This window comes from Corticium candelabrum, chromosome 22 (genome assembly GCF_963422355.1).
Source record: "Corticium candelabrum chromosome 22, ooCorCand1.1, whole genome shotgun sequence".
NCBI classification, from domain to species: Eukaryota; Metazoa; Porifera; class Homoscleromorpha; order Homosclerophorida; family Plakinidae; genus Corticium; species Corticium candelabrum.
Window position 1 is genome coordinate 1,584,763 of NC_085106.1, and position 21,013 is coordinate 1,605,775.

Here is a 21,013-nt window from a genome sequence, read left to right on the forward strand (position 1 = left end):
GTTGGAAGACAAGAAACGAGAGTGGGCCAGTAAAACCGAAACCCCATCTGAAGAACCCGCGAAGATCGCAATCAAGAAATCAAGAACGGAAAGAATCAATGAAAGAATTGGATATGATCCACGTCCTGTGGCAGACGATGGAAATCCTCATATAACTATAAGAGGACCGTAGGCCAATTGGATTGTGTCGTAGAGTTTGAGATTTTGTAATACTAATTGATATTTATGGAGTTATAGAATCACGTGATAGTTGGTTGTTAATTAAGTTAATTAATGCATTGAACCGAGTATTCCTCCAATACAATAGTCTAGTGTATTATGAGATGCATCCCTCCAATACAATAGTCTAGTGTATTGTGAGCTGCATCCCTCCAATACAATAGTCTAGTGTATTGTGAGCTGCATCCCTCCAATACAATACAAATCTTCTCTAATAAGCAAGGCAAAGACTTTGATGCAGAAATTGGACAATTGCCCTGTTAGTTGTCGGTGGAAACTAAAATTATACCAAAATGGAATCTTCCCAAGATTGTCGTGGTACCTGTCTCTACTTCCTCTTTCACCAAGCTGGCTGCAATCTGAATTAGATAGAATTGTTACATCTTACCTCAAGAAATGGTGTAAACTTCGTCGCTCGGCCTGTACTGCCATCTTCTACCTCCTCCCACAAAATGCTGGTCTTGGCTTACCCCGTTTGTCTACGTCTTCCATCTCCCTCCAGTCTTCAAAATCTGCCCGTCTCTTATCCTCACATGACAACTGTGTCCGCTCTTTGGCCACCAGTCAAGCATATAATAAATCGTATAGCAACAGATTCTCTGCTTTTAGAGAAGCAGCAAAGTCACTATCTGAAACACCAGGTGCTTCTGCAGCAAAATTGAGTGACATCACCAAATCAAGACTAAAGGAGGAACACCAAAAACAACTTCTTGCAAGAACTAAGAATCTACATGTCCAGGAATCCATCATCCGTCTAGAGAACTGTTCATCTGATGTCTGGGCTAATGTTGTCTCTTGTCTTCCCGGTCATCAACTCTCTTTTGTCCTCAATGCCGTTTCTGATACCCTCCCTTCAAATGCTAATCTTGTCCTATGGAGTAAACGTTCTTGTGATAAATGTCCTCTATGTCATCAACGTCAAACCCTTCTTCACGTTCTCAATAATTGCTCAGTCCTCTTACAATGTCGTCATTACAATCAACGTCACGACTCTGTTCTCAGTCTTCTCTATAATGCGGCTATTAACCATCTACCACATCAATTCAACATCTTTGCTGATTTAAAAGACTGTGAAGTAAAATTTCCATCTGACATCATTCCTACTGCACAAAGGCCTGACATATTGATTTGGAATAATCATACGCTCAAATTTTATGTCATAGAACTAACAATCCCTTTCGAAACAAACTTTTTTGATGCAAATAAAAGAAAATCAGAACGGTATACAGACTTCATGATGACCATCAAATCAAAAGGCTTCACCTGTAAGCAACTAAATATTCAAATAGGATCTAGAGGCTTTATTGATACTCCAAGTCTTCTCCCCTTCCTTGATGTCATCTCTATTCCTCCTCACAATCAACGTCAACTATTATCATCAATCGTAAAGGTGACAATTGAAGAATCTCTTAAAATATGGTTAGCCAGAAACAATATCTAGTTCTGTTTATCCTAGTTTAGTTATTTTAGTTGTACATTACTTGTTAGAGCTTTTACTATTACTTTACTGGCGCCGCATTATTGTTAAGTGTGATGGCCATGTATTAGTGAGGTGCTCCTCGTTTATCTAATAAATGAGTTCATTGTGTATTGTGAGATGCAGCCCTCCAACACAATTGCCTAGTATTGTGAGATACATCCCTCCAATAGTCTAACGTATTGTGAGATGCATCCGTCCAATACAATAGTCTAACGTATTGTGATATGCATCCCTCCAATACAATAGTCTCATGTATTGTGATATGCATCCCTCCAATACAATAGTCTAGTGTATTGTGAGATGCATCCCTCCCAATACAAGAGTCTAACGTATTGTGAGATGCATCCCTCCCAATACATAGTCTAGTTCTACTATATTGTGAGATGCATCCCTCCCAATACAATAGTCTAATGTATTGTGAGATGCATCCCTCCAATACAATAGTCTAGTGTATTGTGAGATGCATCCCTCCAATACAATAGTCTAATGTATTGTGACACGCGTCCCTCCAATACAATAGTCTAGTGTATTGTGAGATGCATCCCTCCAATACAATAGTCTAATGTATTGTGACATGCATCCCTCCAATACAATAGTCTAGTGTATTGTGAGATGCATCCCTCCAATACAATAGTCTAATGTATTGTGAGATGCATCCCTCCAATACAATAGTCTAATGTATTGTGACATGCATTCCTCCAATACAAGAGTCTAATGTATTGTGAGATGCATCCCTCCCAATACAATAAACAGTTGTGTTATGTATATCTCTCATCTTAATCTAACTTGCCGCCTTAGCGGCTCTCAGTTCACTAAACACGGCAACATACTGTCTACTAGTGTCAATTGGCTTGAAAGTGCCATCTTTACTAATCGGCACCGGCGGTTGCTCATCAACCTCAACACTACCATCCAGCAGTCGTTTGACAAACGATGCCAACCCCTTCCAGCAATAGCTCGGATCCACACTGGGAACAAAATCAACCTGCAACACAGTCAGGCATCAATACTCACAAACAAACATGCAAAAACGTAAACACAAAACAAACCTCAACAACCAAGCCTTTGGCTACTTGTCCAACAGTAACGGCTCCGACTTTCACAACATTATCACCCAAAATATATCGCTGCCCTTTTGCCTGCAAAGGACAAATTGTTCAAATATAATCACTTGATTGATGGTTGTGTGTGCACCTCTGTGTGTGCTCCTTTGCCTGGTTGATAGTAGTTGCCCAGTTTTGCCATAATTTGCTCAAACGATCTGTCGGTTGTGATACACGTTCCACTGTCAAGGATGCCATAACATGCATGTGGCTGCTCGGAGTTTCGTACAAGATGGAGAAGTTTGGATCCTTGCAGACAACAGGCCACTAACTACACTTTAACTTATAAGGTAACTGACAGACAAACTAGCAAAACAACAAGTCAACAAACAGAGATAAACAAAGAGAAATTCTGAATCAAACACATATGGACAAACATTTAGACAGACAGCGAATGATGTCAACAGTTAGGCATAACACTTCATACCAAATGTGTTATGAAAGTCAGTCTTCTTATGCATCATGTAGTGTAGCGTCTGCTTGTATGTTAAACTAAACCAGAATAAAGTATGGAATGCATAAATCAAAAAATATACAGAACACAACTACTATACAACTTAGTTGTTTGTATTACATACATACATACATACATACATACATACATACATACATACATACATACAAATATATTTGTATATAATACAGATAACACATATCCGCCCTAAGGACGGAAGCACAAAAAGTCTAAGTCGCAATATCGCAATAATTAGGTAGATAGTCAACAATCACGAGGTCCAATCTGTCACTAATCATTCTTGAGTTATACTGCCACAAACGAACAGATAATACATGCACACAATTAAAGTTTTTCCTTCATGTTTGATGATAAACAGACAAACACAACACAAGAAAAGAAAAGAATCAGAAAACAGACAAACAAACAAAACAAAACAGACACACAAACAGACCAACAGACAAACATAAACAAATATAAATAATAAATTATTAATTAATTAATTAATTTAATATTAATAAACAGATATAAATAATAAATAAAGATATTAATAGTAAATATAAATAATACATAATAATATAAATAAAGTTAATATTAATAAACAAATATAGATAATAAATTAATAATAATATAAATAAATTTAATATTAATAAACAAATATAAATAACATAAATATATTAATAAGTAAATATAAATAACATAAATATATTAGTAAGTAAATATAAATAATAAATAAATACTTATTAAACAAATTTAATATTAATAAACAAATGTAAATAATAAATTAATATAACAACAACTTTATTGATATTAATATCTTTAACTCTACAATATTGGCAACACACTGCTACAACAACTGTGATTAAAAGAAACTATGTCAAGTAAAAAGAACAAGAAAAAGACTTAGTGAGTGAGCTCGAGATGAGCCTCACTCTGCATAATGTCCATCATGTCTAATATGAGCGGACAACGTAGTTTTGATCTTGTCCCTCAAACACACAGAATTGCCGATCATAATAGAGCAAAACTTAGTCTGCATCTAATCATAGACGTTGCTTGTGCATAAAAGGTATTTAAATTGTTTGAAATGATGTTAGCTATATGCTGGAAAAATGTGGTAGCTTCTTTGCCCATCCCTCCAGTTAAAGAAAATAGTGGAGAAGAAGCTTCCTCCTCTAATCTCTCTAACTCTTTCACCGTATACACGTTTTTTGTTAGTGGTTCCTGTATACTTGTTAGTGGTTCTTTTAAACTTGTTGGAGGTTGGTATGTCAGTAACTTGACGTGTAAGACTAGAAAACCCTAATGTCAAAAAATGCTCGTTCACCTCTTCGCCAAACTCCACATGCAGATACGTCTAGTCGTGCTTCATCATTAGAATTTGCAGTACGCAACTGGAGACTTTCTCCAGAAAAGGGGATGAAGATGAGGCTCTACAACAACGTCTGAGCAGATTTCAGATATCAAATCTGCTGTGATGTCCCTTACCTCGTTGTGTCTCAACGTTGGAAAACTATTAATTAACTTAAAGCAAATCATTGCGTCATCAATTCCAAACGTTAATTGACCCACAAGTGCAGTGTGACGGACCTCTTTCAATGGGCATCCATATCTCAGACATGTAGCCTCCCAAAAATAATATATAAATATATTAATAAGTAAATATAAATAATAAATTAATAATTAATAAAAAATATTAATAATATATAGATAATTTTAGTTATATCCTGTTTTCATTGTACCTGACTGTAGTTGGTATGCTTCACAGTCAACTGACCACATGCCTGTCTTTTTAGCCCCCAACAGTTCTAATCTCTGCTGCAGCAGATCAGCAGCTTGAGACCACGTCTTACCCGCTGGAGGAGGCCACGAGACGACACTACACGTAATGAATAGAATTAAATACAACACAACAAGATACCAAATACAAACCAAGTGACTCCCATATTGCACAGCACACGAGCACGGCCGACTGACTATTCTGACGGGGAACACGAGGGTACAGCTGCGCATGCGTGTAAAGCAAAACCTTAATTGTATGACGTTGCTGCTGATGTGATTGCTCAAACGTGATTGTATGTTTACAGGTGCGTAAAATTTTTACAAGCAAAATAATCGATATCTGAAATACTTACAATTGTCTTCTATCTTGTAGATATAATTAATTAATTAATTAAATTATCTGCTTTCTAAAGGTTTTGTTGTTCAAGTGAAGCAATTTTAATATCTGAGTTGTGAAGTGTACAGAAAGGCATGGAGTACAATTTAAATGTTGCAAGTAAAGATTCTATGTAATTACTAATATGTTTGTATAGTCGGATAGATTGCCATTTGTGATAAATTAATTGACTTGTTGCTATAATTGATATTTTAATTCAAAGATCCATTGTAGTATTTCTATCAGCACAGTCAATAACGATAATTATCTTGCCCGTACGAAGGACGGGGCATGGATCTAGTGCACGGGATTGTTACGCCACCCATTGTTGGTGTCCCAAAAAGACTGCTGATTGCCTCAACAGACCCCCAGAGTAATTCACGCTGACAAGCTAGTATTACTTTTCGCATCCCAAAACAACTGATGATTGGCTCAACAAATACCATAGTGTGACACACGCTTACAAACATACAAACAAACACTAACGACATACGGACAGACAGACTGGAAGTTAATTCAGCCTGTCTAGAGGAAGCTTCTCGTGAAGCAGTCCACCACTTACTGTGGTGTTCTTCTTTACGCTCGTAGCTAATAATATTCTATATTGGTTGTGATATATACCAAGTCAGCCACTAGTTATTACACTGCAAAGGATATGTAAACAACAACAACAACAACATAAACAAATATATCACAAGCAACAACAATGCACACCTGTTGGGTAAAACAAACTTTGTATATATTACTCATGCTAGATGTCACGTTTAATGTCCAAACACTTCAACATCTCGTGTCTGAAAGTTTCGTTGTCCAACAAGCCAATGGCCATTACAAGAGAGATCTGGTGGGTAACTGTAATAGCTACCATCGGACCAATTGCTGTAGCTGGTGGAGTTGGTATTACTGGAATCAGCAATGTAAATATTATGACCTCCTCCAAATGTACAACAGTAGCCAGACCTATGAGAAACTGCATTGTCACTGTTGACTACTGTAGCCTTTACTGGAGTGTTTCCCAAAGCTGAAGATCTGAAAGCAAACAGAAAAGATTGTGAACTTGACTTCCATGTACCTCCACTTGTCCATGGCACATCAGTATATCCTCCAAACAAATATCCTCCAGTAGTGTGTATCACACTGATTGTCTCTCCTTTGTTGTCACAGCAACGATGAAAATCAGCAGCTCGAAAACCATCCCTGCTTGCCTTGTAGATGAGACGCCAATTCATTTTCACGCTCAACCAAGACAGAAGAACACGTTTATCTTCTGTGTTCATCAGAGTGCTGCTAGTAAACTCACTTGCGACTGGCTGTACTGCTGATTGTGAATCCATTGGATCATTGAGTTTGTCTATGATTGGTTTGATGTTATAAAACTCCGCCTCCAACAGCAGCTCGTCTCTAGCGATTGTATCATGAGGGATGATGACCTTTCCTGTTCTGAGAAAGTTGAGAATAAAGCGAAAATGAGTTGGATCTCGATCTATAAAGTAAGACCCGTCCTCTTGTTCTTTCATAACAAACCTTCCACTGAACATGCTGGCTAGCATGGAATCTGTATCTTTTCTCAATGTCTCCAGTGATGTTTTGAATATGAAACCTCCGATATCCAGTTTGATCGGTTTTCCTTGAAATTTCTGCAGTTTGGGGAAATCTCGCTCCAACTGATCTCTTTCTTCTCTCACTCGCTCACCTACAGATGTCAGCATGCCCTGAGCCTTCTGAATGTGGGCACTAATTTCTTGAAAGTCAGAATCATGAACGACCTCCTTACTCGCCATTTTTCTTAGCAGTGTGAATTACAACCCCGGATGCGTTGCCATCATAGTGGTGATGGCAGCGCATCCGGGGCTGTAATCCGTGGCGAGGCCTTTCTCTGGGCTTGGCACAACTCGACGTCATCGTAAGTCTAAATTTGGCACTCTCCGTCATCGCCTTGTGACCAGCTAGGAACGTGAAGAAATGACTAAAACAATAAAGAAATACAGTACACTGTACTGGCAAGCACTGCAGTGCACATGATTGCAAACAAAGCCAGCAAAGTCAACTTAGTAGTCTAGTTGACGATAAATACAACTCTAAGCCTGATTCACGAGCACATATGCAATCAGCATCATCATAACCCTGAAATTAACAAATAAGCACCAACTCATCAAACCATAGGAGTCACTCCAACAATAATAGTTTACGTTAATTAAGTTAACTGTGGTATTTCCATAATTAATCAACAATTACATTAGAACTGAATGCATACAAACTACAGGCAACAACAACACTACACCATAGTCTCTAGTGTCCATTTTGACATGCAAGTTTGAATTAGCTGTCCTGCAGTCTACTAATGTCCAAATACTTCAACATCTCGTGTCTGAAAGCCTTGATGTCCAACAAGCCAACAGTCGTTGGTAGCTGTAAGACAGACCATTGTCCCAATTGCTGCCGCTGTTTAAGATGGTATTACTGGAAGAAGCAAGGTAAATATTGTAACCTCCTCCAAATGCAAAACAGTAGCCAGGGCTAGTATAAACTGCTTCTCTGCTGTCAACTATTGTAGTCTTTACTGGAGTTTTGCCCAAAGCTGACGATCTGAAAGCAAATAGAAAAGACACTGAGCTCGGCTTCCTTGTACCCTGTGAACTCCATGGCACATCAGTATATCCTCCAAACAAATATCCATCAGTAGTGTGTATCACAGTGATAGTCTCTCCTTTTGTTGTCACAGCAACGATGAAAATCAGCTGATCCAAACCCATCCCTGCTTGCCTTGTAGATGAGATGCCAATTCTCTTTCCCATTCAACCAAGACAGAAGAACACGTTTATCTTCTGTGTTCATCAGAGTGCTGCTAGTAAACTCATATGCCAGTGGATCTATCAGATAATTGAGTTTGTCTATGATTGGTTAGATGTTATAAAACTCCGCCTCCAACAGCAGCTCTTTTCTACTGATTGTATCATGAGGGACAATGACCTTTCCTGTTCTGAGAAAGTTGAGAATAAAGCGAAAATGACTTGGATCTCGATCTATGAAGTAAGACGCGTCCTCTTGTTCTTTCTCTAACAGACCTTCCACTGAACATAATGGCTAGCATGGAATCTGTATCTTTTCTCAATGTCTCCAGTGATGTTTTGAATATGAAACCTCCGATATCCAGTTTGATCGGTTTTCCTTGAAATTTCTGCAGTTTGGGGAAATCTCGCTCCAACTGATCTCTTTCTGCTCTCACTCGCTCACCTATAGATGTCAGCATGAGCATGCCCTCAGCTTCAAAATCATCAACAACCTCCTTACTCGCCATTTCTTACTTCTGCGGGTGTGGCACTCGACGTCGCAAGTCGTGTACAGTACTGTACAGTACGTACGTGAGTACAGTCCCACGTACAAGGACTCCCACGTCCCATTGTAGTATACCAGGACGGAAACAGGTAGAAGTAGCTCCTTTATTCCGCTAGCCGCTAACGATAATACAGAACTCGAAACTCAACGTGTACAATGTCAGACTACTACATGTACGCATGCACAGTTCAGATACCTAATCTACTACACTACTCCCCCTCAAACTATGTTTTACCCCTAGGTATTGATGTTGTCCCTTCTACTACAGATCGAGGCGAACCACAGGTTTTCGGGTACGTACTGGATAACGCCGTTAGGCTCCCTGATCGTGATTATCCGATAGTGCTGTATTTCCTGTTGCCCCAGGGTCTGTGTTGGCCATCACAGGTACCTCCGAGTCTAAAAGTGCATCTGCGGCTGGCGGTAGTGTTTTCCTTCCCTCTTCCGACGGTGTCGCTGGTTCCGTACACGTATCCACGAATTCAGGGGTTTGGTGTGCAGTCGCCTCCTGTCGTACTTGTGAGGACATCATGTCGTCGGCGTGAAAATGTATGCGACGATCTGATCCCTGCTCCTTAACTACGTATGTCCGTGGTCCTTTTACTTCCACTACCACTCCCGTTTTTCATTTCTCCGTCCCGCTTCCTCGGTTCCTTATAGCCACATTCTCCCATTCCTGGAACCTGCGTTCTTTGGTACCCCGAGCGTCGTGATGCCGTTTCTGATCAGCTTGTTTGCTTTCCACTGTGTCTTAAAGACTGGGCTTGAGTAGACTGAAAAGGGTGCGAATCGGTCGTCCTAGGAATAGTTCGGCGGGTGTCCTGCCCGTTATCTGGTGAGGCGTGCTACGGTACATGTCCACGGCTGAAGTGGTGTCACGGGTGCGGCACTACGTGCTGCTTGGCACACTGCGCACGCCTTTCCTCGGGTTTCAATCTCCCTGTCCAGACCCGGCCACCAACAGAAAGTTCTGTCGACACTTTTCATCCTTGAAATCCCCATGTGACCTTCATGAATTTCGTCTATCAGCTTCTTCCGAAGTATGGACGGGATTAATACACGCGTTCCCCATAAGACGCAGCCCTGTTCTGTGGACAGTTCGTGACGCCTTGTCCAGTACGGTTTAAATCGCTCATCTGTTACATGATCTGGCCATCCCGTCATTGTCATGTCGTACACTCTCGCTAAAACTGGATCTTTCCTAGTGGCCGATCGAATCTCCTTGCTCGTGACAGGCAATTCGTCTACCAGCGAAAAGTGGAAAATTCATCCGTCCTTGCTAGAGGTTTCAGCTCCCGTTTCTTGCGGCGTGGGTAGTCTCAAGAATGCGTTTGTTTTGTATCAATCAGTTCACCATTCGTCTCTCTGTTAGTGTCACTCTTCATAAGGCAGGCTGACATTACCATCAGTCTTCATACTGACAATACTAACCCCCCTGCCTAATAATTCATGAACAACTAACTTATCACGGTCTTCATGAATTATACTGCTCATGGTACACTCATGCATTTACACAGCAAGCCTTTCAGCACTAAAATCATTTGCACCAACAGCGTCCAGGCTGCCTGAACATGGAAATCATTGTACTGTAGGACCACTAAAGACCAACAGCTAATATACTAACGTGCACTACTTTACAAGTGATTGATGGTCATCGCAGGTGTTGGAAGGGCTTCTGCCGCACGCACTACTTTTCGAAAAAGGGACTTTTGTCAGTTGCCCATTACTGAGTACTTCCGGTTTAGGGGTAACTGATTAAATAACTAATATATTTTTAGTTACGTTAGTTATAGTCTTTCTCTGTGTCAATCTTGTCAGTACGTGTTGCGCATTAAAACGTATTTACTCATTGCTGTGAAACAAGGTTACAATAATCATCTGAATTCAAACAGAATCAAAGCATTGGAGGTAGCGTGCGTAATCTATATATATAAAGGAGAGGTGTCTGTCTGTCTATCTGTCCATCTGTGTGTCCGTCTGTTGGCGCGTTTCTCAAAAACGGCGAGTTCGATCTCGGCCGAATTTGGCTCGCGCACGCATAATTCATTTCGGTGGAAAGTGAGACTGTGGTCGTCTTCCTGACTTCTTCCACGACGACGCGATTTCCCGCCGATCGCACTCGCTTCCGCTCGTGCGCGAATATCTCCGGAACGGCGCATCGTATCTCCACCGAATTTAGATTGCCCGTTCCCGACGTCGGACGGTACGCGCTGAGGGTGTCGTTTATTGCAGGCGACGCTGGGAAACGGAAGATATTTTTGCTGATATCCGGGTCTTGAAAAAATACGCCCACAGTCGTTTGCTGTGTTTAATGCACCTGTTCTCCGAAACGCCAGCAACGTCTTCGAAGAGACGGCGTTCAACGGGACTGTCGAAATGGCGAGAGTCGGTACGAGTCATGACTTCGTTAGATACGGGGAACGAACTATCCGGGTGAGTACTGCATGTGACTTCCAATTATGCTCTGATAGATTTGCCTAACTGCACGTGACTTCATTTCGGACAGCGCAATATCCGGGAGTGCTACACGATTCGTCTAACTGCATGTGACTTTATTTCATTCAACGGGACAGCGCAATATCCGGGAGTGCTATACGAGTGCAAGTGTATACGCGACATTTTTAGTCACTTCAACGGGACTGTCGAAATGGCTTCAACCAATCGCTAATCCAATCAACGGGATTTTTGGAAACGGCAATTGAACGGGATTTAGCTATGAATGAGAATTCTGTCTGGCTGCTGCTACTATGTAAGGATAGAATCCGGGTATTTGGGGTGTGGTGAGTTGTTCCCGGTTGTTGGCGGGTTTCTTTCACGTTGGCTTCGTGTGTCCCGTGCAGTGCGGTTTTCTTTCACGTTGGCTCCGTGTGTCCTGTGCAGTGCGGTGTGTCTTGTGTCGCGCTGGTGGCGCTCTACGGTAACGTGACGTTACATTTGGGGGCCTGTCCGAGTTGATTTGACCGAGTTGACTTGTGTGGTTTGAGCGCGACGAGCTTGATCGTCTTTTTGGGATTCGCTCTACCAGGTCATTGTTTTGTGAGTGTGCTTTTTGCTTTTCGACGCGTTGGTTGTGTCTGAACTGCATCTTTTGAGCTCTTGACTGCCACGTGTTGCTGTGCGTCACGTGATTGTAGCCTGGCGTGTCCAGAGGAACATTTGATCGTTCCTTACAACCTGCGGAGCAGAGCGGGCGTTGTCCACGTTAACATGGAACGAGACGTTCTTGACTTGAGGGACCAATTGGAAACCTGCCGTTCTGAGTTGGAGTCTATTTCCCGTCAGTTGGAGGAGGCCAACGGACTTGTTGCTGAGAGTCAGCAGTACCAGAATGAGTTGGAGGAGAAATTGACGGAGGAGAAACGTCAAGGTCGTCTCAAGGTGCTTGAGCCGAAAGAGGAAGTGCGAGATCGTGCTGAACGCACCATAGATGAATTACGCATTGAAAGAGATAGGCTGAAAAGTGATTTTCAACATGAACTAGAAGAGAAGTATGCATAAATTGCTGCTTTGCGCGAGCAATGGGAAGGGCTAACGCGCAACCCACAAAGTCAGGCAACAACAGTACCGGTAGACTTAGAAGAGGTTCACGAGACAGATCATTCTGAGTTGAGTGGAGGGGGTGTTGTCTCACCAAGCAGACAGCATGACACCTTGGCATCTCTGTCGTCCCTTACCTCTACTCTCAGCTTACCACGCTTGCAAAAGTTTTCGGGAGACAAGGTGGATGATGATGAGGCAGTTGACCAGTTTCTTCGCGAGTTCGAAAGACATTCCGTATTGGCTGGTTGGAAGGGCGAGGTCAAAAGAGTACAGTTTGAGCTTCATTTGACTGGGAGAGCTTTGCGTGTTTATGAGAATATCCCATCAGAAGAACGTTGTGATTATGAGGCAGCTACAAAGGCGTTCAGGAGGGAGTTGCAACCAGTATTGTTAGGGTCGTATAGACACACTGTCTTCCACAATCGTAGGCAGCAGGAGACAGATTCAGTGACTGACTTTGCTCATGAGATCCAATGCCTATTTTGAGAAGCTTATGCGGGTCATCGGCTCCCACCCGACCTATGGGACCAGATCCTCTTGAGTCACTTCGAGCAAAGGTTATTGATACAATGGAAAGAGAGGCTTCGTCATCCCCTTACTAGCTTTCAGGAAGCGCTTACTCAAGCTAGATTGGCTGAGGCTGCAGCCAAGCAGCTGCTTCCAGACCAGAGTATGGCTCACCCGTCTCAGGAGATCAAGAGGAAGTCAGTGCCAACGGTGCCTAGTGGGAGGAAGACCCCAGGTGATAGTCCGAAGGACACTGTACGCTGTTACTCCTGTCAAGAGACTGGGCACATGGCCTATCAATGTCCCAGAACGGGACAGCTTCGTCAAGTGTCATCGAACACTAGAAAGAGAGGGGACGTGCAGTGTTACCACTGTGGGCGTCGTGGCCATTATTTATCAGATTGTCCACAGCTGATGCAAAGAAAACCTCAAGAAGCCAAGAAGAATCCTGTAATGTCTCGAACATCCTCAATAACAAGCCGGAGTACCGCTATCACCCCTCAAGCTGAAGTGGCGGCGGTTGAAACTATTGACAAGATGATTGAACTGCTGAAAGGAGAACGGGATAGGGCGGGAGATGAGTGGCAAGAATTGGAAAAGTTGAGGTTACAGGAAAGGACAGTCTTACCGCAGGATGCTTGTCCTCCTACCGATCATGTTGACACTATTCATACCATGTCCTCACCACCCAGTCCTTTGCCTTATGCACAAGTGGGAATTGAGGGAGTCCTAGTAAATGCCATGTTAGATACGGGCAGTTCGGTGACAATCTTGGATGAAGATATTTTGGTTGCTATTGCACGTACCACGTCGTTAGACAAGTCGATGATAGACAAGCCGGCAGTCCAGCTTCACGACTACAGTGAAAAGCAGATTCTTGTTGTCGCCTGCGTCAACCTTCGCATTACAGCAGAAGGTCGGCAAATAACAGAACGAGTCTATATTGTAAAACAGGCGCAGCCAACATGCCTGTTAGGCATTGCTGCCATTCGGAAGCTGGGGTTGGCCACTTTTGCCAACACGGTCAGATTCTCACCAGTACATGATCCAGTCGAGACAGATACTTCAAGCGGAGTGAGCACGAAAATCACAGTCAGGCTTGTTACTCAAGTGCGAGTACCGGCTCAGAGTGGCGTAGAGGTGACTGGATCAGTACAGCGGTTATGTCTAGGGAGTCGTGATGGGTTACGTTTATTTGAACCTGATTCCCAGTGGATGGGTAAACAGGAATTGGAGGCGGAAGAGTCACTGGTTACTGTTAGTCAAACCGGCGATGTCCAAGTTATATTAAAGAATCCAGGTGAATTACGCGTACCCTTTCATCCTGCGCAGAGGTGGAGTCTACTAGGCATGTGAGGGAGGAAGTACATAATAATCTTCCGGAAAGGAGAGCTATTCTAGGGGAAAAGCTAGACTTTTCCCAGTCCTCCGTAACTGACCCTATGATACAGGAAGTACGAAAAGTTGTCATTTCACATTCTGAAGTTTTTGCTCTGAATGACACGGAACTGGGACGCACAAACAAAGTGGAACACGCGATAGAGACAGGAGACCATGAGCCCATCCGACAACACCCGTACCGGGAGGCTTTTTCACTGCCGGACAAGATCAGAGGACTGATCCAAGATATGTAGAGACGGAACGTGGTCCAATCCAGTTCCAGTCCATGGGCAAGTCCCATAGTCCTAGTCAAAAAGGGGGACGGAACCTATAGATTTTGTGTAGACTACCGGTAGCTAAATGCCATTACCAAGAAGGACAGCTTTCCGCTACCTCGGATTGATGATGTTTTAGACAGGATGGGAGGGTCACGCTATTTCAGCTGTATGGATGCCGCGTCAGGATATTGGCAAGTACCCTTGGAGGAGAGTGCCAAGCGAAAACTGCGTTTGTCACCAGTCATGGACTGTATGAATTTAACGTTATCTCATTTGGGCTTTGCAACGCTCCAGCCACCTTTCAAAGGCTAATGCAGATAGTGTTGTCAGGGCTGGAAACGTTTACCAGCGTTTATCTAGATGACATCATTGTATTTTCGAAAACCGTAGAGGAGCACAAACAGCACCTCCGGCAAGTCCTCGAGAGACTGAACGAGGCTGGGCTGAAACTAAACGCAAGAAAATGCCAGTTTCTATAGAAAGAAGTTTCTTTCTTGGGATATGTTGTGTCTGCTGAAGGGTTGTCTACAGACCCAGAGAAAGTCGAAGCCATCCGGAAGTCTCCAGTGCCTCCAATTTGTCTGAACTTAGAGCCTTTCTGGGTCTTGCGTCATACTATAGACGATTTGTGAATGACTTCGCAAAGTTAGCCTATCCGCTACATGGGCTGCTGAGAAAGGATGTACAGTTCAGTTGAACGCAAAAGCAGCAGTGGGCATTCAGCAAGCTTCAGCAGAATCTCACAACGACTCCTATATTGAGGTTTCCCGACTTTCTGAAGCCCTTTTATGTAGCCACGGATGCCAGCGGTATCGGGCTAGGCGCGATATTAGAACAAGAACACAGCGGGTCAATGCAACCAATTGCTTTCGCCAGTAGGACACTGGCTCCTGCTGAAAAGAATTACTCTGTAACGGAATTAGAAGCGTTAGGAGTCGTTTGGGCTCTCAAACGTTTTCGACCTTACATACTTGGGTATGAAACCAATAGTCCTAACAGATCATGCAGCTCTGGCGCCACTGTTCAAAGGAACAAACGTTTCGGGCAGATTGGCTAGGTGGGCTTTGGTTGTTCAAGAATTCCAACCTACTATTTTGTATCGTCCTGGAAGCCACAATACAGGACCAGATGCGCTGTCAAGAGTCTCACTGCCCAGGGGGCGTGCGGGTGGTTGTGAAGGAGAACAGATAGATGATTGTGTTGAGGAAAATAGCTTGAGCCTAGCGGTTCAGCCCTATGTTTGTGTTTTAACCAGACGCCAAGCCGAACAAGAAGGTACAAGTGGCGATAGAAGTGAGAGTCAGCAAGAGGGCGTTGGCGGACGGCCATCACAAGATCGAGGTCTTGTAGAGACTAACGAAGAACCGGAACACCTGTTGGAGGGCACTTCCCTGGCAGAGGAGCAGCGGCTTGACACTCATCTTGCTGAAATTATTGACTACATCGAGTCAGGGCGCTTGCCTGCCGATGAGAAGAGGGCTCGAAGAATTGTGTTGGAACGAGAAAGGTTTGACATAGTAGACGGAGTGCTAACATACTGTGATGGGATGCCACCATATTGTCTAAGGATAGCCGTACCGAAACAGTTACAACCAGTGTTGTTAGCAGAGGCTCATGGGAGTCGATTTGGAGGCCACTCCGCAGAGAAAAGCTTGTTTGGGAAGTTGCGCCAGCGGTACTGGTGGGATGGAACGAGGGCAGCAGTACGGAAGAAGTGCAGAAGGTGTGTGCCATGTGCTACTCGAATGGGACCAGGAGTGAAGACTCGTCCCCCATTACAACCGATTCTGGTTGGAGGACCGTTTCACCGTGTGGCTGTAGATGTGCTTACCTTGCCACACACGACTCGTGGAAATCGCTACGTAATTGTTTTCGTCGACTACTAGACTAAGTGGCCAGAAGCCTTCCCAACGGCTGACCACACAGCAAAAACCATTGCACAATTGTTGGTAGATCACATTATTTGCCGGCACGGAGTGCCTGTAGAATTATTGTCTGATCGCGGACTCGACTTCATGTCCCAGCTTATTCGAGAGGTTTGTCAGCTTGCAGGGATAAAGAAGATCAATACAGCTAGCTACCATCCACAAACGGACGGAGTTGTTGAACGCTTCAACAGGACCCTGACCAATATATTGGCCAAATACTCTGTAATTCATGGTCCTCAGTGGGACAAGTACTTGAACTGTTGCTTGTTTGCTTATAGAGTGCAGTGCGTCCACACTCATCAACAGGAACATCAGCGTTCCAGTTGTTGCACGGCCGGGAAGCACGTCTCCCCACTGAGACGATGTTGACGCTACCGTCTGTAGTCCAACAAGTGGAACTGGAGGACTACGCCTCCCAATTAAGGGCCGGGCTAGCCAGTGCATGGGACGTCGCCAGTTCTAGGATTACCCAAGCCCAACGAGCCTATAAGACTCAGTATGATAAGCGATCCTCATTTGTGCAATACAAAGTGGGTGATAGAGTCTTTGTTGAGATGCCCAAGGACAAATGAAGCAAGAACCGGAAGTTGAAGTGTCCGTTTCATGGTCCCTATGAAGGATGGACATCAGGGAAAACAACTTGATGGTGGTGCTACCTAAGAAGAGTTCAAGAGGACAAAACACGGTGAGGGTTAGCTTTGACCGAGTTCGCCCATGCCCTAAAGAAATAGTGGTTGTTTGAGACTTTTGCGTTAGTAGACTAGAAGACTGAGTTGTATTGTTGATTAGGACATGTACGAGGACGTGCTCTCCTTTTAAGTCGGGGAAGATGTAAGGATAGGATCCGGGTATTTGGAGTGTGCTGAGTTGTTCCCGGTTGTTGGCGAGTTTCTTTCACGTTGGCTCCGTGTGTCCTGTGCAGTGCGGTGTGTCTTGTGTCGCGCTGGTGGCGCTCTACGGTAACGTGACATTACAACTAAACGGTAAAAGCACTTACACCACGGCTAATTAGTGACAGTAAACGGTTCTCTATACAAACTGTACGTGACCTGGCTACACCCCCTCTGCCTCTCCAACCATCAAACGCATTTTTAGATACTTTCTGCTATTATCTCTACCTATAAAGGCGACCTGTCTGTCTGTCTGTCTGTCCTGTCTGTCTGTCATTAATAGAAAACAGTGTCTGCAAATCAATACTTTGTGTGATTAAACTATTACCCGGGCGAAGCCGGGCATTGGAGCTCGTATTTATATAAACACGCATACCTATAGCGCACACTAGACCATACCACATTTGCTTCCGACACCCCTGAGACTCATTAATTCCGTTTAACTACTCCAGACGTCAATTTTCAATAATCTTGCTTCCGCAAACAAAGTCAAGTGCAGTAAAGTCATGTTTGCACATAGCAATTTTATACCAATTTTATACATAAAATGTATGCGCTGTACTGGTTACCTAAGCAGCAAGTCTTTACTTTAATCATTCGTCATGATCTTCAAACTATTGCACTGTATGTACAACTGATAAATGTTTTGAACTGTACTAATAATAATTAGATCAAACATTCGTAAGTAAACAGAGTGTTAACCATCTACACTTTTGTATCACTACAACATGCTTAGCAGTCTGTAAAGATTGAAGAATGGGCAACCAGCAAATAAACCATTGACATACAATACAATTCTGTACCATAAGTGACTGACTCTGCATGCATGCGTCTGCAAATCAAAATAAATCACGTGTACCAACACACCTTCACAAGTACACGTGTATGCCACAATTTATAAATTAATTAATTAATTTTGAAATGTCAAGTGTTTTAATAAAATGACATGCAATAATTAAGAGTTTTTTAAAAATTGTTCATGTGGGTCAACCAACACAGGAAGGTTAGCTAACTAACCAATTTCCAACATATTAAAAACAAATGAGTTGACACTGTGCTTACCTCCTTGTGATATCATCTCTTCTAGAATGTCTGTTGCAATGCAATCTGTTGTCTCAAGGTCTGTGCATACCCATCTAAAGCCCATTCTTAGTTGTTAATGAAGTAAAATGAGATGAAAACTGTGATCACCTGAATGGTCTAAATCCACCAGAAAATGTCTCACTAAACAAGGTAAAGGGCATTGACTGAATGTAATAACCAAACAAATGTATTTAGCTAAATGCATACAGGTAAGTTAATTAAGTTAAGAAACATGAAGAAATGTAAACAATAAAGTAACACAGTACTGACAAACAATGCATATAATGAGATAAAAAGACTATCAAACAAAAATACATACCTATAATGCAAACAAACAAACAAACAAACACAAATACACATACATACAAAGGATTTTTACCCCATAATGTCTTGAACATATGATGGATATCGAAAGGCTCCGGCTGCTCCTTCAGCCATCACATCAGCTCCTACACAAATGCAAAAAGCTTTCATGTCTTGCCAGATATTTCCTCAAAAATCGAGTGGTTGTAGTTCTGCTTTATTCGAGTGTACAAGTATGGGTTATCGTATGATTAGCGTGCTATCTGGATTTGTCGAGGACTATTACCCCGCTCTGAGTGCTGGAAAAAGTCATATGGCATGCTAATCATATGACAAGTAATTTATACCATGATCACCTGATGTGCATATGATAAGTGAAAGTGCGATATTAATGGGAAGTAAATTATTGCACACTGCCATACAATATGTGATATACACCATCTAAATACACGCTCGTGACTGCATGGTTGCACATCAAGTGACCATGGTATAACAGATACTATCTGCTGACATAATATATTATAGTATTTCTTAGTGCTCTAGATAGTGTAAACAAAGCCAACAGAGTCAACTTAGTAGTCTAGTTAGTAATACATACTACTCTGAACCTGATTCACAAGTACAATCATGCAGCATCATCATGACCCTGAGATTAACAAACAAGCATCAACTACCAATACATTGGTAAACACCTAGCAGTTAATTAATTAACCCAGTGGCAAAATAAAGAAAGCTAATAAGAGCTATGAAATACATGTTCCTCTAACTAAAAAGTCTACATTAATTAAATGTGGTATTTCCATGATTTATCAGCAATTACATTAAAAATAAATGCAAACAACAATAAAATGCATACAAACTAGTCAACAACAACAACACTACAGTGCACAAGTATTACGTAGAAAACCATAGTCTACGCTGCCATTTTCACGTGCAAGTTTGAACTAGCTGTCCTGCAGTCTACTAATGTCCAAACACTTCAACATCTTGTGTCTGAAAGGTCTGTTGTCCAACAAGCCAATAGTTGTTAGAAGTGACACCTGGTGGGTAGCTGTAATACTGACCATTGTACCAACTGCTGTTGCTGTTGGAGCTGGTATTACTGGAATCAGCAATGTGAATAGTGTGACCTGCTCCAAATGTACAACAGTAGCTAGAATGATGAAAAACTGCATTGCCGCTGCTAGCTATTGTAGCCTTTACTGGAGTATTTCCCAAAGCTGAAGATCTGAAAGCAAACAGAAAAGACTGTGAACTCTGCTTATATGTACCACTTGTACTCCATGGCACATCAGTATATCCTCCAAACAAATATCCTCCAGCAGTGCGTATCACACTGATCGTCTCTCCTTTGTTGTCACACCAACGATGAAAATCAGCAGCTCTAAACCCATCCCTGCTTGCCTTGTAGATGAGACGCCAATTCGTTTTTCCACTCAACCAAGACAGAAGAACACGTTTATCTTCTTTGTTCATCAGAGTGCTGTCAACAAACTCACTTGCGACTGGCTGTACTGCTGATTGTGAATCTATTGGATCACTGAGTTTGTCTATGATTGGTTTGATGTTATAAAACTCCGCCTCCAACAGCAGCTCTTCTCTAGCGATTGTATCGCGAGGGACGATGATCTTTCCTGTTCTGAGAAAGTTGAGAATAAAGCGAAAATGAGTTGGATCTCGATCTATGAAGAAAGATCCATCTTTTCTTGGTTCCATATTAAACCGTCCGCTGAACATGCTGGCCAGCATGCTATCGCCATCTTTCCTCAGCGTCTGCAGTGTAGTCATGAAGATAGTCCCTCCCACATTCAAACTCGTGCATTCTTCAGTAAACAACTGTAATTTAGGAAAATCTTCCTCCATCTTCGCGCGTTCTGCCGTAAGTCGTTCAACCTCAGAACTTAAAAGCGACTGCATTTTATCCAGATGCGTCGTCGCCGCAACAAGAGGATCAGATTCGTCAGCCATTAGTAAAGAAAAGAGGGGCGTGCCTAATTAATAGCCTCGCGGTATTCAACGACGCTTGCGAGAAACTGTATCCCGGATGTTTGTGACGGCTACAAATACCCGCAGCAGCGTAAAGACAGACAGACAGCAGACAAACTGATGATATAAAAAGACGAGTAGACTTCCCATCTCAAACATCAAAACAGATACATTAGTCTAGTTAACCGAATAACTTAATGGTCAGGCAGCAACACTGCAACTTTACTAGTAGGGAACCTCGCCAAAGCTTTAGTACTCGCCAGAAAATAATGTAAAGGGGTAGGGCCACTTGGGTACATAAGCTCGAGTGTCCAGCTAGTCATCTCAGAGCCAGTCTCTCCCCTCTCCCCCCAAAAGAAGAAAGAACA

The 21,013-nt window shown here is 42.7% G+C and overlaps 3 protein-coding genes across 3 annotated transcripts; all 3 read right to left on the minus strand.

Annotated features, from left to right (window-relative positions):
- Nucleotides 1–2,423: 2,423 nt before the first annotated feature.
- On the minus strand, nucleotides 2,424–5,254 carry LOC134197365 (mediator of RNA polymerase II transcription subunit 20-like). The gene is made up of 5 exons (XM_062666673.1): nucleotides 5,189–5,254; nucleotides 4,999–5,135; nucleotides 2,894–3,051; nucleotides 2,749–2,838; nucleotides 2,424–2,684 (listed from the first exon to the last, which is right to left on the minus strand). Exons 1-5 carry the CDS (start codon nucleotides 5,200–5,202, stop codon nucleotides 2,481–2,483), a joined length of 603 nt encoding a protein of 200 aa, XP_062522657.1. The 5' UTR covers nucleotides 5,203–5,254; the 3' UTR covers nucleotides 2,424–2,480.
- Nucleotides 5,255–6,001: 747 nt separating this feature from the next.
- LOC134197438 (uncharacterized) lies at nucleotides 6,002–7,175 on the minus strand. The gene has a single exon (XM_062666768.1). It carries the CDS (start codon nucleotides 7,121–7,123, stop codon nucleotides 6,179–6,181), a length of 945 nt encoding a protein of 314 aa, XP_062522752.1. The 5' UTR covers nucleotides 7,124–7,175; the 3' UTR covers nucleotides 6,002–6,178.
- Nucleotides 7,176–19,622: 12,447 nt separating this feature from the next.
- On the minus strand, nucleotides 19,623–20,627 carry LOC134197664 (uncharacterized). Its single transcript, XM_062667010.1, has one exon. The coding sequence runs from the start codon at nucleotides 20,625–20,627 to the stop codon at nucleotides 19,623–19,625; it is 1,005 nt and encodes a 334-aa protein (XP_062522994.1).
- Nucleotides 20,628–21,013: the final 386 nt, after the last annotated feature.

What these genes read in the sequence shown, in the direction of transcription:
- LOC134197365 (XM_062666673.1), bottom strand. An exon ending in AGCATACCAACTACAGTCAG is followed by an intron (nt 3,052 to 4,998) that starts GTACAATGAAAA and finishes GTTGTCTGCAAG; the next exon opens with GATCCAAACTTCTCCATCTT. An exon ending in GCAAAGGAGCACACACAGAG is followed by an intron (nt 2,839 to 2,893) that starts GTGCACACACAA and finishes TGTCCTTTGCAG; the next exon opens with GCAAAAGGGCAGCGATATAT.
- LOC134197438 (XM_062666768.1), bottom strand. Translation starts at nt 7,123, where the DNA reads ATGCTGACATCTGTAGGTGAGCGAGTGAGAGAAGAAAGAGATCAGTTG.
- LOC134197664 (XM_062667010.1), bottom strand. Translation starts at nt 20,627, where the DNA reads ATGGCTGACGAATCTGATCCTCTTGTTGCGGCGACGACGCATCTGGAT.